This window comes from Larimichthys crocea, chromosome X, assembly GCF_000972845.2.
Source record: "Larimichthys crocea isolate SSNF chromosome X, L_crocea_2.0, whole genome shotgun sequence".
NCBI lineage: Eukaryota > Metazoa > Chordata > Actinopteri > Sciaenidae > Larimichthys > Larimichthys crocea.
The window spans coordinates 6,701,582-6,717,736 of NC_040020.1; the positions used below are offsets into that span (position 1 = coordinate 6,701,582).

Here is a 16,155-nt window from a genome sequence, read left to right on the forward strand (position 1 = left end):
GTTATTGCCCACAAGAGGGCGGAAGAAGCACAAACCGGATGTCGGAAATGAGGTCACCGTCAACGTGCGAAATTCAAACTTGAGTAAGAAAACATCTGAGCGGACTTTAACTGATCTGACCTTCTTCAGCGTCACAATACACCGTGAAAACAGGTGAAATCTTCACGTGGAGAAGCGCCACGTTCAGTCAGTTCGTTAGTTAGTTTTTCTGACGTTGGTTTTTCGTAGTTTTAACGTTTTTTAACGTCCCGCAGGAGGTTCACCGTCGTCCGGCTCGAAGCAGGGAGGATGCCCGTGGAAAGGATGGAGCACCGCGGAGCCGACGAGCTCTACAAATACTACGAGGTTTATGAGACCATCGGCTCAGGTAAACATCATTATAACTTGCTTTTTTAATTAAAAAGAAAGTGCTTCTTTCCTCTCTCATGTGTTATGAATCCTGTGTTTTTTTAGGAGGCTTTGCTAAAGTGAAGCTGGGTCGACACCTCCTGACGGGACAGAAGGTTGCCATTAAAATCATGAACAAGAAGGACCTAGGGGTGAGTCAGAGAGACATAATGCCCAGACAGGGGTGTGGGGAACCAGCTGGACATATTTGCATTGAACTGGATAACTTAAAAAAATCAGATTTTATTTATTTATGTAGCTCAAAGTCACAAAGTACATTTGCCTCTGAGGCTTTACAATCTGTACAGGGAGTGACACCCTCTGTCCTTAGACCCTCGGTTCGAGTGAGGAAAAACTTGCCCACAAAAAACCTTTAACAGGGAAAAAAGGGTGGAAGAAACCTCAGGAAGAGCCACAGAGGAGGGATCCCTCTCCCAGGACGGACAGACATGCAATAAATGTCAGAGTTTGTTGGTTGGTTTGTTGGTTATTGATTAGTTGGGTTGTTTGTTGGGTTGGTTGTTGATTAGTTGGGTTGTTTGTTGGTTAGTTGGGTTGTTGGTTGTTGATTAGTTGGGTTGGTTGTTGATTAGTTGGGTTGTTTGTTGGTTAGTTGGGTTGTTGGTTGTTGATTAGGGCGGCTGTGGCTCACAGGCAGAGCGGGTCGTCCACTAATCAGATGATCGGCGGTTCGATCCTCTGGTCTGCATGTCGAAGTGTCCTTGGGCAAGACACTGAACCCCAAATTGCTCCCGAAGGCTGCGCCATCGGTGTGTGAATGTGTATGAATGGTTAGATCCTCAAACTGATGAGCAGTTGGCACCTTGCATGGTAGCCAATGCCATCAGTGTATGAATGTAAAAGCGCTTTGAGTGGTCGGAAGACTATATATAGTACAGTCCATTTACAGTCCATTAGTTGGGTTGTTGGTTGTTGGTTGGTTTGTTGGTTGTACGGGAGATGTGATGGCATCTTTAACCAATACCGTGCCTGACTAGGCATAACCCTGAAAGAGACAGACAGAGAGAGAGGAGAGGAGGGAGGGGGAGTCCCCTGGCAGTCTAATCCTATGGCAGCATAACTAAGGGATGACCTGAGCCAGCTCTAACTATAAGCTTTATCAAAAAGGAAAGTCTTAAGTCTACTCTTAAAGGTGTTGACCGTGTCTACCTCCCAAACCCAGAATGGTAGTTTGTTCCACAGAAGAGGAGCTTGATAGCTTATTAGTCAGTATAGTCTCTAAAATATCTGCATCATCTGTGAAAAGCGTGCAGTCTTTAGTCTGTAAAATGTAAAATAACTGAACTAAATTCAGGCTTAAAGGTCCAGTGTGTCATATTTATGGGTCTCTATTTACTTTTATTTTATTTTTGTTATGTCTTTTATATCTACAGACACATTGGGTTCTTTTCCACGGTGCTCACCGCATTGCACCACCATATTATTACCATAGGGTGAGATCAGGGGGTTGCAACCTGCAACTAGATGCCACTAAATCTAACACACTGCTCCTTTTTAAAGCTCTGCTTCCTGAAGTGGGGGGTTGGAGTCACAAGGCAGCAAAAGAGGGTCGCAAGATGATTTTGAGAAATCAAATATTTTTTTTAAAAACTTTTAGAAATGGCATATTTTAGCCATAATTGTAACAAAAACATAAAAAAGTAGTAGTAATTTTCATTGCCCCTTCTGACCCCTGATGACAGATTAACAACATTACACGATATGTAACAAGGACAAATCATCTGACATCTGGGGATAGTAAGGGTTGCAAATCACTGGTACCGTTGTTTTGGGGGTCTCAGGCTTTAAAGCGCTTACTTTTTCTGACTAACGAAGGTTCTCAAAGATAGGAAACAAATTTGAGAAGATACAGCTGATGTTGATAAATCAAGCCACATGGTTTTAATGTATACGAAATCATGTTTAAAGGACAAAGTTATGATCGATTCAATGAACTTTTGTTTCGTTATTTTGCAATACATTTCACAATACGAACTTAAAATAACATTTTTTCTTAATCTTGGACTGATTTGGACATCAGATTTTTGTAAAATGGCGACAGAATATGTTCATGCTACTTGCCATCATCAAAAAGTATTTGTCATTTATTCTTCTCATTCGTGATTTCTGCATGCAATCATAATTTTTAAAAAAATGAAGTGACATCAGTTACAAACTGTCTGTCGCCCCAGGACGACCTGCCCCGTGTGAAGGTGGAGATTGAGGCCATGAAGAGCCTGAGCCATCAGCACGTCTGTCGTCTCTACCACGTCATAGAGACCTCCACCCAGATCTTCATGGTGCTGGAGGTAAGCACACATACACAAACACAGAGAGTGTGTGAGTATGATATTATTATGTTCATCCTCACACTCTGCCTGTCTCTCTCTCCTCCTCCCAGTACTGTATAGGTGGAGAGCTGTTTGACTACATCATAGCAAAGGACCGTCTGTCAGAGGAGGAGACCAGAGTGTTTTTCAGACAGATTGTGTCGGCGTTGGCCTACGTCCACAGCCAGGGATACGCACACAGGGACCTCAAACCGGTAAAAACAACCACAGATTTCACGAGAGCAACAAAATGTGTCTGTGATATCGTACATGGTCATTTTAAATGTCTGCCGCGATGCTTGTCTCTTTGAACCGCAGGAAAACTTGTTGATTGACGAAGACCACAACTTGAAGCTCATAGACTTCGGATTGTGCGCCAAACCAAAGGTACATCACCACACTTCCCTGTCCTGAAGTCCTGCATGTAAACATGATGTGTACATATGCGTACATGTATATCATGAGGTTATCTCTCTCCCAGGGAGGTTTGGGCTATGAGCTGATGACATGCTGTGGGAGCCCTGCGTACGCCGCCCCTGAACTCATCCAAGGAAAAGCGTACATCGGTTCAGAGGTGAGAGACGCGTGCTGTGAGCCGTCTGGGTTAAAGTTTAAAGATTCCCTCTGATTTAAACCCACAAAAACCTGCATTTGTTTTCCACTGAAAGACACGATTACCCTTGCCTGTTCCACAATTCAGCGTTTTCATGGTGTCCTGATCGTATTCGCTGGTGCACAACTCGGTGCAACTGAGCTGTGAAATCCCGACTGTTACGCTTGAGGCTGCAATAGTGCTCTGTGTGTGTGTGTGTGTGTAACCTACAGGCTGACGTGTGGAGTATGGGAGTGCTGCTGTTCGCTCTTCTCTGTGGATACCTGCCCTTTGACGACGACAACTGCATGGTCCTCTACAGGAAGATTTCGGTAAGACATTTCCCGAGCACATCCTGTGATTGTCGTGTGTTCTCATGGTCAGACACACACTGCAGGACTATTCCAATCTAAGACAAAACCAGAGAGCTCGTCTCGTTTCTTTCTGTTGTTGTTTAGTATATTCATGTTTAATAATGAATTTTTGTCTTTTTATATCTTCAGAGAGGTAAATACGATAACCCCAGGTGGCTCTCTCCGGGTAGCATCCTCCTCCTCAACCAGATGATGCAGGTACGCAATCAGTCACCCTGTTTCCTCTTTTTATTTAGTGTACTTTCACTTTTAGCTGTTTTTACTCTGAAGAATTACCAGTTAAAGGTCCAGTGTGTAACATTTAGGAGGTTCTATTGGCAGAGATGGAATATAATCTTATTGAATTATGTTTTCATTGGTGTATAATCAACTGAAAATCTACAGAGAGATGCAGGTCCTCTTACACGGAGGTGACATATTGCACTGACATATTCGTACAGTAGCCCAGAGTGGACAGATCAAACACAAACTCTAGAGTGGGCTGTTTGGAAGGGGAGCATTTGCAATCTGAGGCCTCACACACTGGACCTTTAAATTACACAACAGTAGAACTCGGTTAGCTTTTGCATATCTTACAAATCGACTTTATGGTTTATGATAAAGTAACAATAATAATTAGAATATAGTTTTATCTGTCTGTACGAAGATGTACAATATTGTAGACACGCTGTAGGAGGACTGGGTGTGAAGTTGTAGTTGCGTGTTGAGTTGTAGTTTCCGTGTGTGTCCTGTAGGTGGACCCCAAGCGACGTCTTACCGTCCGTCAGCTGCTGGATCATCCCTGGGTGATGAAGGACTACAACAGCCCTGTGGAGTGGCTCAGCAGGCAGCCGGTACACACACTCACACACACACGTTCATACTTGAAAACATTGTATTACAGATACAAACATAAAGATGTAAACAGAACTACAAACGTCGTCGAAACCTTTTAACTGTTTGTGGGCAGAAACTGAACGATTCAAACAGATTTATTATTATTATCATTATTATTTTCGTTCTCATGTTTAAAAGAAGCATCTGTCCTGGTGCTTTTCTTGCAGCTCGGCCACATAGACGTGGACTGTATCACCGAGATGGCCGTCCACATGAAGCGTTCGAGGGAGAGCACCATAGCTCTGGTCAAGGAGGTGTGTGTCTGTCTGTCCTCAGGTTTGAGTGTTTATTATGCAGATCAGTTCATTATCAGTTGTTGTTTTTTTTGTCCCACAGTGGCGCTATGACCAGACCACAGCCACCTACCTGCTGCTGCTGTCAAAGAAGCAGAGGGGCAAACCTGTCCGCCTGCGCCCCGAACCAGCAGCGTGTGAGGACTCCTGCTCGCCGCTGCACAAGGGAATACAGGTGAGACTCGGGGACCACAACTCCCAAAAGGCTTTGTTCTGTTTTTTTCTGGGTGACTGACTGACCATCTTTACAGCTGCGTGATTTCCGTACACACTCACTGTTTCTCAGTCACAGTGTTGTTGTTGTGGATCTTGCTCATTCTTTATTTTCTCGCTCGCTTTCAGACGAGGGAAGTCCTTCACTACAGCGAGGACGAGGACGCCGTCATTGTGGGTTCTCTGGACTTTTGCTCAGAGTACATTGACGACTGCCCGTGGGTTTCAGACGTACACTATACACCGCAGAGGGTCAGAGGACAGCCAGATGGATGCGCAAACAACAAAGACACGGTATTTCTGCAGTCTTTCATGTCCTTACACACTAAGTTTGGATTAAAACCTCGTTAGCAGTGGCAAAGATCAATACTCATACCACATTTATCTCTTCTTTGTGTTTCTCAAAGAGGCTGACATCTCCATCGGCGGAGAAAAGGTACGCCTACAGCCCGACCCCAGAGAGGGGGCGACCGACGGCTCAGCACCAGCACCAGGAAAGGAGGGACCGAGACCACGAACGGGCCAGCGAGAACAAGGAGAACAAGGAGAACATCGCCGCCACGCAGGACAGAGACGTTGACGTCTTCGCGTTGCCTCCTCCTCGAACCCCTGTGTCCAGTAAGAAGAACTCACGGCCCAACAAGAACGTGCTGACCACGCCCAATCAGAACGCAAACGCCAACGGCACTAAAACCAACGCAGTCACACCTAAAGGTAAGAAGAGCCTCAACCAATGGGCACGAGGACGCAGGGCTTCACCTCATTATACAGTTTATTTGTATACTGTAATTGTTTTTTGTGCCAAACAAGAGCTCTGAAGTACAATCTCCATTAGATTATTTGCATTAGCCAACTGGCCCTTCTCCACGTTGCTCTCTCTTTCGTTTATCTGTCCTTCATGCAGCTCTCATAATCACAAGTGCCACAGCCACATGCCACACATTTGCAAGTAAATTGTCTTCTGGTAATAAACTCATTTATTGGGCCTGTTTTTTTTTTTTATATTATTATTATATTCCAAAGCCCACTCGTATTTCTATGATTTAGCTGTCATTGCGCCACAGAAAAATGGACACACACACACACACTTATTATCACTGTCAACGCAAAGGTGGGGTTTATTATCAGGGAGCTAATTCTATTCACTTATCTATAAATGAAGGACACTAATATGAATGGAGTCTTAATTATTCATCAAAGTGAATCCTCTGCTCAGACGTCCGGCCTCATTAGCTCCCTCCATAAACTCGTCCAATGGCTGACGCGGTTGGTGTTGAACCTTTTTTTTTTTTTAAACAGCCTCTTGTTCTCTAAGCTACAGCGCAGACCTGCTGCCACACACACACACACACACACACACACACACACACGACGTGTGGTCTGTGTGTGTGTCTGTCCCTAGGCGTGTGCTGTGACAGGTGTAGCTGTCTCTTTCCTCTGCTCACCGTCCCACGTGGGCTGTAGTGACATGTGTTCTCTTGCCACTAAAGCCTAGCTCTCTCTATATGTATGTATGTATGTGTGTGTGTGTGTGTCAGGCTTTCTCTCTGTTTATACCAAAGCTTTTGTGTTCACAACTTCAATGTCAAAGCCAAGCGAGCTGCATGCAGAAGAGGCAAAGGGCTCTGCTGGTCGCTTCCTCGTTGAACCACCGTCCAGTTTTCCTCTTTTGTTGAAAAAATCATTTTATTCCATGTTGTCAATAAGTCAATAACCCGACCTCAAAAATTATAATTTGTCTGTTTTGTGCACACCAAATCAAAATGTTGACATTTGTAGGCTGATTATTTTCATTACTGATTGTTTAATCTATAAATCATGGCTTATTTTGTCCAAAAAACAACTCCCAATAATAGTTAGTCTGAAGCGGCGTGTATGAGGTTATATTCACTTTTTCTGTGTGTATCGTGTGTTGCAGGTGGAGGCAGTGCCTCTAAAGAGCACAATAAGAAGAAGGCAGCAGAGAACAAGGAGTTTCCCAACGTCGAAATCCTCACATTCAGTCCTGAGAGGAGGTGAGTTGGCCCTGCAGGACGGGATCGAAGGTCTGAGGTGAAAGAGTCAAAAATAGGAGAAATGATTGAGTTGGCACCAGACTGGGGTAAATACTGACAATGATGGAGCAGGAGGGAGGATTAAGATAAGATTACAGGCTGTAGACAGAAGTGGTACACTTCTAAGTAAATCTGATCAAATGATTAAATGAGAGACCCTGTTTCGCTCCAGGTCTCGCTCTCTGGACATGGCTGTCACAGGAGACAGCGGGAAGAAGAAGAGAGGCGGGAAGATGTTCGGTTCCCTGGAGAGAGGCCTGGACAAAGTGATCACCATGCTCACTCCCAGCAAGAGACGAGCCCTGCGTGATGGCCCGCGTAAGATCAAGGTACAAAAGATGTGACCCGACTCGTCGCCCGCTCTGTGTCGCATGTCGCAGTGTTGTCACATCACAGCGTTCCCGTTTGTCTTTCCCCCCCCCCACCAGGCGCAATACAACGTGACTCTGACCAGTCAGACCAACCCGGACCAGGTCCTTAACCAGATCCTCTCCATCCTGCCGGAGAAAAACGTCGACTTCACACAGAAAGGGTAAAAAAAAACTAAATAAATCCTCCTTCCTCATCAGCAGCCGAGATCTTTGATCCAATCCTAATCGTCTTCCTCGCCCCTTCCTTCCTTTATAGGTACACCCTGAAGTGTCAGACCTGGGGAGACTTTGGGAAGGTAACCATGGCGTTCGAGCTGGAGGTGTGCCTGCTGCAGAGGCCGGAGGTCGTCGGGGTCCGCCGCCAGAGGCTGAAGGGAGACGCCTGGGTCTACAAGCACCTGGTGGAAGACATCCTCTCCGCGTCCAGTATTTAAACAATGCACTTTAATGTTCATGTTTGTGTCAGAGACATGAAGGATGACAGGTCGGTGATTGAAGTCTCAGCACATTAATGATCAGTCCTTCATTATTCCTAATAAATATTTAAAATGATCCATAGGCCAGCCTGCAATCCCCCAGACTACACGTTACACAGAATTTATGAGCATTGCATGTCAGGATGAGTGTACAGCTCCACTTGTTTTATGTAGAATATCGTTGTTTTACTTCTCTTCATAAGCTGAACATGGTGTGTGTGTGTGTGTGTGTGTGTGTGTTTGTTTGTGTGTCTGTGTGTGTGTTATTTACAGCGTACCTTCTGGCTACTTCTTAGCATATTTATGTCTTAATGTTATTCTTCCCTGTAGCTGCAAAACTTAATTGAATAACATAAAGAACATTATTAATGAGCTGTCATTGTTTTTTGATGTACATGTTTACATTCCCTCCATCATGTTTTTACATGTTTGTCTCGTATGAAGCGTCTGCTTTCACTTCTTGTCGGTGCTTTTTGTAGTTTTTTTTTTAAACCGTCTGTAAGATTTCTACTGACGTGTAAAAGGACAAAATAAATAGTTTTAAATGTAACAGCAGCCTGTGTTTATGGAGACTATACTTTCCCCTGACATCGTATGTTTTCTTTCTTTGAATGTATTCATTCAGCGGTTTGACGGAGCAGTGGCGTGTTTTACACTCTGTCATCGTCCTTCTGTTCGTCTCCTTGGCTTCACTCCTCTTCGGTTACACAGATTGATGGTGAAAGTTTTAGCTCGGCGACAGCAACATTTTGCCACCAGTTTACAAGTGGTGAAAGGTGTCGGATGTCTTCGGTGTTTTCATCACTTCACGTACTTTTGGATGCGAGCTGTACTCACATGTTGAATGTGTCAATGTGTGTTCAGCATTTTTTAGTAGTAATACACACACACACAGCTTACGTAAGATGTATTTTATCCATGAAATTGAAACTTTAGATCATCTAAACAGTTTTTATTCTGTGTTTTCATGTAATTTTATAAATAAGATGAGTGATTTTAGCTTTGACGCTCAAAACGGTGGACGATAATTGTTATGGCAGAAACGTCTGTAGGAGCGTGATTGTTATGACTGACTTAAATGATGATCATCATTGCCTGCAACGTCTGAAAGGGGTAAAATATCAGAGTCCTCCACCTCCTCCCTTTCCAAGACTAGATGCCACAGTCTCAACAGCGCTGCGTCTGATTGGCATTTATTGGTGGCAGGTTCTCCTTGGCGTCTCAGCAGGGAGGAGAAGGGTAATGGCAGGTTGAGAGGATGATAAGGGGGGTTTAACCTTAATAGCGTCTGAGAGAGGGTGGGTGGTGGGATGATAATTTAAGACGGAGGTGAAGGTTGGAGTTGGAGAGATTAATAATAATAATAAAAAAAACATCCTGGCTCAGGCTCCTCCATATTATATATGGTGATAATGACTCCTGCTGGGCTGGAAGATCAGAGTTGTGTTTGTGTGTGTGTGGTGTAGACAACAGCTGTCACCTTCCTCACATAGAAGACAGACTCTCCCCTCTTTTGTGGCCCGTTTGCAATAGATCCACTACATGAACTCGGTTGTTCTTGCTCGCTTTCCTATTTCCTATTTTGGTTCTACATCATAAATTTGGCGCCTTGTACTTCAACCTCTCAGTGTTTGCAGAATCCACAGGACGGGTCTTAAACAGCCTCAAAGCAACATGTAGAGACTGGTATTTTTCAGAGTGTGATACCAAGCAAGGTCAACAACACAAGACATAGCAGTATTACTTACTAGTCCAACAGCAAGAAGCCCAGCTCGGCATAATTCACAAAGCTGCAATATCCATAGCAGCTGCTGAGGCCGGTTACATTGCCCACTTGCCCAGCTCCTGTTCTGGCACAACACTTACATTGCCCACTTGCCCAGCTCCTGTTCTGGCACAACACCGGCTCTGCTCCCAGTCAGCATTCCTCCACACCCCGTACGAGTCAGTGTAGCATCAACATCATTTAAAATCTGTCAGTTTATGAGAGAAAAGTTACACAATGTTGCTTTAATCCTGTGCTCAGGGTTCTTGTCATTGTCCCTCCACTCAAACAGGTGGCGCTGAAAAAAAGTTGAGTGCTGTTGAGTCCACTCTGGATTAAAATATCAAGAATAAATGAGCACGCCTTGCACAATGTGCTGAGGAGGATTAATGAGTTCTGAGAAACAGCAAACACACACAGCAGTGTGAAACCTACAGCGGACACACTTTTGGGAGCAGTGTTGGGTAAGTGGAGATGTAAAGTTCATGATGAAGTGCTGTCATGAAGTTGTTGAGATGTTCAGTTGTTGGGATTGCTCGAGCAGATTAGAGCAGCTTTGGTGTTTAACCGTTTCCTTTGTTGTTTCCAGGGAGAAATGAGGCTCCTGCTGGTGTTCGCTCTCATTCTGCTTTTCCTATGTGAGTTTATGTTTCTTGAGAAATGCCATTACGCCGATATGGTCCAACAATTTTTTTGTGAGGCAGCTGCGTGACACATCCATTTCTTTTTGTTCTTCTGACTACATATCTGTATGTTTCTTGTTTTTCAGGGCTTCACAAGGCTCAGATGACTAATGACAGCTTGTATGGAAGTCCGTATGGAAGTCCTTTTAATGTAGGTTGATGCAAATACATGGAGTCACGTCACTTGTGCTGCAATACAGAGGTCAAAATATGGATAAGAAATAGAAATGATGTAGTTAGGCTGTTAGATTAATCAAGATTTTTATGAACAATGGATCACAAGAGTGTTTGTATATGAACGTGTCGCACTCAGGGATTAACCTGATTCATTAGAACCAGACTTTGCGGTTCACCTCGGCTCCTTGGAGCATTTCAGGGTCTTTCATCTCATTGTTTTGATTTTCTGGCCCACGACTTTGCTGTTTTTGGTTCAGTCTTTTCGCTCTGATGAAGTCATTTTCAGCTCCAGTTCACCTGCTGAACAAAGTTAGGAACTAGCTGCTTAACATAGTGGAGCATTTAGCCGCCAAAGAGCTGGATATTCCCCTCAGGAGTTGGTGGAGACCAAAAACAGAGTTAAAACAACAGAAATACGATTCTACTACCTTGTCTGCACAGCATATGTTGGGGAACCGCATCACTTCCTTTTCATCAGCTTTATATCTCACATTTCCACATTGCACTTTTATTTTTTTAGGTAGTAGCCAAGAGCAAGGCAGCGGTGTCCCTCCTCTTGTCTCCTCTGTCTCTGTACTCCTGGCTCGCCTCCCTCCGTCCCTCCATCCTGCTGCTCTTCGCCTGGCCTTGGTGCTTCGCCAACATCGGCGTCACCCTGCTTCTGACTTGCCTCCACGTGGCCCTGTACCTCCTTCACATGTCCATGGTGGTCGGGGTTGTTGCCATTTTGACCCTCACGAAGCACAAAATGGACGTCGGCGCTGGCGGCGACGCTGCCAATAGGAAAGTGTCGAAGAAATTGGAGTGGTGTTGCGGCCATTTTGACCCACCCACAGGGCACAAAATGGCTGACGGTTGAGAAAGCGTTGGAGAAACTGGAGCGGCGTCACATCGAAGCCAGTCTGAGGATGTTTGTCTGCTCTGAGTTGTGCTGTGAAATGTTTTTCTTTGAGTAAAGATCCGCCTAAATTTGTTTGGACCTGCTTTTACCTTCATTTATTTAATGAACATACACAGATTCTGTGTTTAAATTGGCTTTGAGACAATTTGTAGGAAGCAAGAGAGGGAAAAAAAAAAACATACACTGATTAGTGTGCGTCCTCGTGACTTAAATGAGGGTGAAAATATATCTGCTGGTTTGTACTTTAACACACAGCCTGCAGTTGTCCACTTAATCTATCTCTCTCATTTTCTCTCTCCCCGTCTTTAAATGTGGATCCCCAATTATCTGCGGATTGTTTGTGCTGTTTTCTTTCCCATCTGCGGATGTTATCATTAGACACGTCTGTCAAATGGAGATGAGCGGATAAGAGAGAAAGAGAAAGGACTAAGAGAATATTTTCTGCATTCATTGTGCCTTTTAAATGTGTGTTTATACAGTGGCGGTCCAACAGCGCGGGGCATGCAAACCACATTCCTGAAAAACACTAATAAAGGGAGTTAACAGGGAGGGAAACTACATGTGGTGTAGGCGTTGAGCCAAGACAGCGAATGCTTGGCCAACCAGTAAACAGCGTGCGCCTGACACGCTTTGCTGTGGCTCTCGGATCTCGAGGAAAAATAAAAATGTGCACGAAAAAAACAATTTTATCAAAAAAACTATTAACACTCCAGCCTAAGGGTGTGGTCATAAAAAAGAAATGGGGTGAACTTTCCATGCTGTGTGTGTGAGTGTGTGTGTGAAAGAGACAGACAGAAAGACAGAAGGGAAATGAGGCTGGATCATAGAGATTTATTACATGGCTGTGGCATCCTAATTAGCATAAAGACTGGACCGGCCCACTCAAGCAGAGAATTAAAAACCTTAATTGTGCTGTCAGCCTTCCTCTCTCTTTCTCACTGTTGACTCTACTTCATTCCACTCGCATTCGTCTCTTCGCCGCTCTCCCTCTCTGCTTATGAAGTAGCCTCCGTCCATGCTGTTTAATTGTTAGTGATAAATGGGAAGCGGGATGTTTGTAATTGTCTCAGAGATGGGGGGAGGCGGTGATCATCTGGAAGGAAGGAGAGGAAGAGAGAGAGGAGGCCATTTATCAAATGTTTGTTTGAAGGAGGAAAATTAGCTTGGCAGACACAGTCGAGGAAGGAGTTAGAGGGATTTGATCCCGGGCCAGACTGGACCTGACACGAGGAGCCAAAGTTTTCCGGTATAAAGCAACAATCACATGATATGGGATGGATGGTAGAGGTGGAAATGTTCCAATATCAGACTACTATATCCAATAAATTACCATAAACATTGACATGAGGTATTCATATCATTTGTTTGCTTTTCAGGCACAGTATTGGCTTTCAGAAAAGCCAAACGTCCATAGCCAAAACATCTGAAACTAATAATTACAATAACTCCAACATGACATCAACACTTACTGGCTTATTGCTCGCTAACTGGATGATGACGGACTGATTACTCATGACCTACTGTAGTCCAATATCAGTGTCCGGACCGCTGCAGAGTTTACGGTAACTACCACACAATTAAACATATTTAACCAAATTGTATAGTTTGTTGCAGGTATTGGAAACCACTGCAGTCGATCCTCCATTCTGACTCTTTGTTACTCTGAATTCAGATATTTCTACGCGGTACACTGTTTACTTCCAGGCATAGTGTGCTAACTTCAGCAGGGTAGTGTTGTCTCAATTTAAGTTCTTGCACCAGAAGCGATGATCGTAACATTTTACTACTGCAACTGCAGCGGAGCATTGGCGCCAACATCTGACTCTGATAATATTAATACAAAACATAACTTCTGTTTGTAAAGTGTAGTGTTCACCACAACTGCTTCAGCTCCAGCTGCTTCCTCAGCTACCATTTTCACAATGTAGGTGGTCCCTCCACCTTCTGCTACGTAGTCAGAATGAAGACCAGTGAGACAGAAGAGAAGAACTTTGTTATAAAAATTAGGATTTATACCGGGGTCCAGATGTTTGAGATCATATAATGTGTGTTTCCTGTTTTTTTTGTATGTCTCATGCACTTCCCTTATTTGGACAGTGTTTTGCTGAGGATGGCAGGGAGAGATATCAGTAGTTCAAGGACAGGAGAGACAAGGACGTGAGAAACAGGCCTGAGAAGTGTCATTTTGATACATAATGTTCATTGCTTAGCAGACTCATCAGTGAGGGAGGTGTCCGAGACAGCCCATTTTAAAAAATGTATAAGAACCAACAGTTAGAGCTCCTCGAGGAGCCTTTTCTCTGTAACCCCCTCCTGTGTGTGGCACTGTTAAACGCTCCTTCTTGTACAAAAATAGTAAATTCAACTTAAACTTTGATACTTTGAATCCAGTCCTCCTTTTTCAAGGGTTTTTTTCTGACTTTCCACCTATCACAGTGCACCGCATGTTGCACAGGTCTTCTTGTGCTGACAAACCTTTTGCTGCCAGAAACACAAAGACCAGGATGCCAGAGACGAGCTGGAAACAGATGCTGCTGATGATGTGTTTTAAATCACTCCTTCCTCCAGTTAATCCCTGAATGATAAACACAGGACTAGATTCACTCTGTAATGGACATTAAAAAGAGATTTTAGGATGTTTGAATCATTGTTACATTTGAGAATTCAGGAAATAAAGTGTCAGAGAGTAAATGTGTAGTTCACAGCTGCAAATTGAGGAGAATGAAACGCGTCATCAGACGACGGATCAAAAGTCGATCAAAAGATTGGAATAGAAAAAACAAAACAAACATTTTAATAACAGAAAATCTAAGAAATAACCGATCTACCAAGGTGATTTCAGGCGAAGTCACCAATGTGTCTCGACTCAGGGGGAAAGAACAGTTAATGAAGGAAGGACTAACAGAATAATCAGCAGGAAGAAGGGAAGAGGAAGACGTTCGCAGCAGTGAAAGGTTTCTCTGCAGGAGGAGGAGGAGGAGGAGGAGGAGGTGGAGGAGGAAGTGTTTGGCGAGGGTCAGTCCTGTTTGTGTGTCTCTGCTGTCAAAGCCTCTCCTACAGCAGCAGATGAGGTTAAGACTTAAGAGGCCAGCCCCGTTCACACTGCCTCTCCCTCAGCACTGACAGCTCGCCCACACACACACACACACACACACACACACACACATGAAGACAACAGCGCTCCCAACATGCATTGCCTTAAACCTTTCCTCTTCACCTCGGTCCTCCTTCCTCCTTTTTAACCTATCTGCCCTTCCTCTGGATTTCTTCGTTCCCCTCTCCGTCTCTTGCTCTCCCTCTGCTTCAGTTTCTCTCATTGTTTTTCCGTTTCATCTTTCTTCTTCTCCTTCTTCTTCTCCTTCTTCTCCTTCTTCTCCTCCCTCTAATTGGTCTCTGCTAGGTTAGCCTAGACAGGCCTATTCATCATAGCACCATCCTCGGAGACAAACCCTCAGGGAGTGAGGTGGAGATAGACGGAGTCAGACGGGAGGGCGAGAGGGTCTGCCGCTTGTCAACGTACTCCTCTTCCCCCCGTTTTTTCCCCTCCTCCTCCTCCTCCTTCCTCTCCTCCCTCCCTCCCTCCTTTTCCTCTCCTCTCAGCTCATAGATGTCAGTTTTGCAGAGGGAAGAGGGGGTGAGGAAGGGAGGGAGGGAGGGAATGTAGACACATTAGTTAGGCTATTAGTTCAACAAGCTGCTTCCATGCCTGTCAATGGTCCGACATCCACACGCTGACACACATGTACACACACACACACACACTGTGCTCTGACATTTGTTACATGTAGTATCTGTGCGAGGGAGTGATTGTGAGTGACGGGCCGAGGGGAGGGGGAAAAAAAACTTTACATGGAACTACGTGTCTCGTCATTTCTGGTGTCCGTAGAAAGGGCGGAGGGACTTTAATGAGTGAAACACAGCACATAAGCACTCAGTACAAGCCTCGCTCATCTTTACCACTGTCACCGTGTAATCATCATCTCTGTGGCTTCAGTGTGGGAACATGGACGCTGCTGTAAAGGGCAACGAGCTGCATGTAAAAGCTCATTCTGTGAGGTCCAAATGTCTTCTGTGATAAGGTCAAACCACTTTTCTTTTTCTTTTCCCCACTGTGAGTCTGTCAGAGAGTTTCTGTTCGTTTGATGAGCCAACAGTCCGACCAGAGGAAGAGAACCGGCTTTCTTCTCTTCCACTCTGAATTTTTTAAAGAATGGCTTGACAGCAGTCAAACCAGATGATTATCAAAGGCGATGATAGAAAACAGGCCTCACGCAAATACACGCGAAAGTGAGATTGAATCGTTGTTCATCGGTTTGTAAATGTCACTGGGTGACGGCTAGTTCAACCAAGATGTTAAATTATCTCATAATAAAAGGATTGATTGGACAAAAGGAAGAAGAATGAACGTCAGGTTGATGTAAAACACAATATTTCACCTCAAAACAACTTCTGAAGATTAATACTTCATGATTTACTTCCAGTCCATTTAGTGTGGAGATCGGGCATCTACCGTGTTTGTCTTAAAACCCCAGGCATGGAACAAACAACAGTATACACAAGAAAAACAGCCTGAGCATTGAGATCCAGTTACGTCCCGCTGTTCATCTGCAGTGATTATGTGATGAAATTTCGAGCAACATTACTGAGGTCTTAGGTAATGTTT

At 44.3% G+C, this 16,155-nt stretch overlaps 1 protein-coding gene across 1 annotated transcript; it reads left to right on the forward strand.

Moving 5' to 3' along the window:
• melk (maternal embryonic leucine zipper kinase) lies at positions 1-8,516 on the forward strand. Its single transcript, XM_027282690.1, has 18 exons — positions 1-153; positions 255-367; positions 454-539; positions 2,580-2,696; positions 2,789-2,932; positions 3,036-3,104; positions 3,199-3,291; positions 3,543-3,641; positions 3,813-3,881; positions 4,418-4,516; positions 4,727-4,813; positions 4,896-5,027; positions 5,195-5,359; positions 5,473-5,779; positions 6,984-7,080; positions 7,292-7,448; positions 7,548-7,651; positions 7,747-8,516. The coding sequence occupies exons 2-18, from the start codon at positions 289-291 to the stop codon at positions 7,922-7,924; spliced, it is 2,082 nt and encodes a 693-aa protein (XP_027138491.1). The 5' UTR covers positions 1-153; positions 255-288; the 3' UTR covers positions 7,925-8,516.
• The last annotated feature ends 7,639 nt before the right edge of the window (positions 8,517-16,155 follow it).

Coding starts and splice junctions, on each gene's coding strand:
- melk (XM_027282690.1), top strand. CDS start 289: ATGCCCGTGGAAAGGATGGAGCACCGCGGAGCCGACGAGCTCTACAAA. Junction 7,081..7,291: donor ACATTCAGTCCTGAGAGGAG/GTGAGTTGGCCC, acceptor GTTTCGCTCCAG/GTCTCGCTCTCTGGACATGG. Junction 7,652..7,746: donor GTCGACTTCACACAGAAAGG/GTAAAAAAAAAC, acceptor CTTCCTTTATAG/GTACACCCTGAAGTGTCAGA.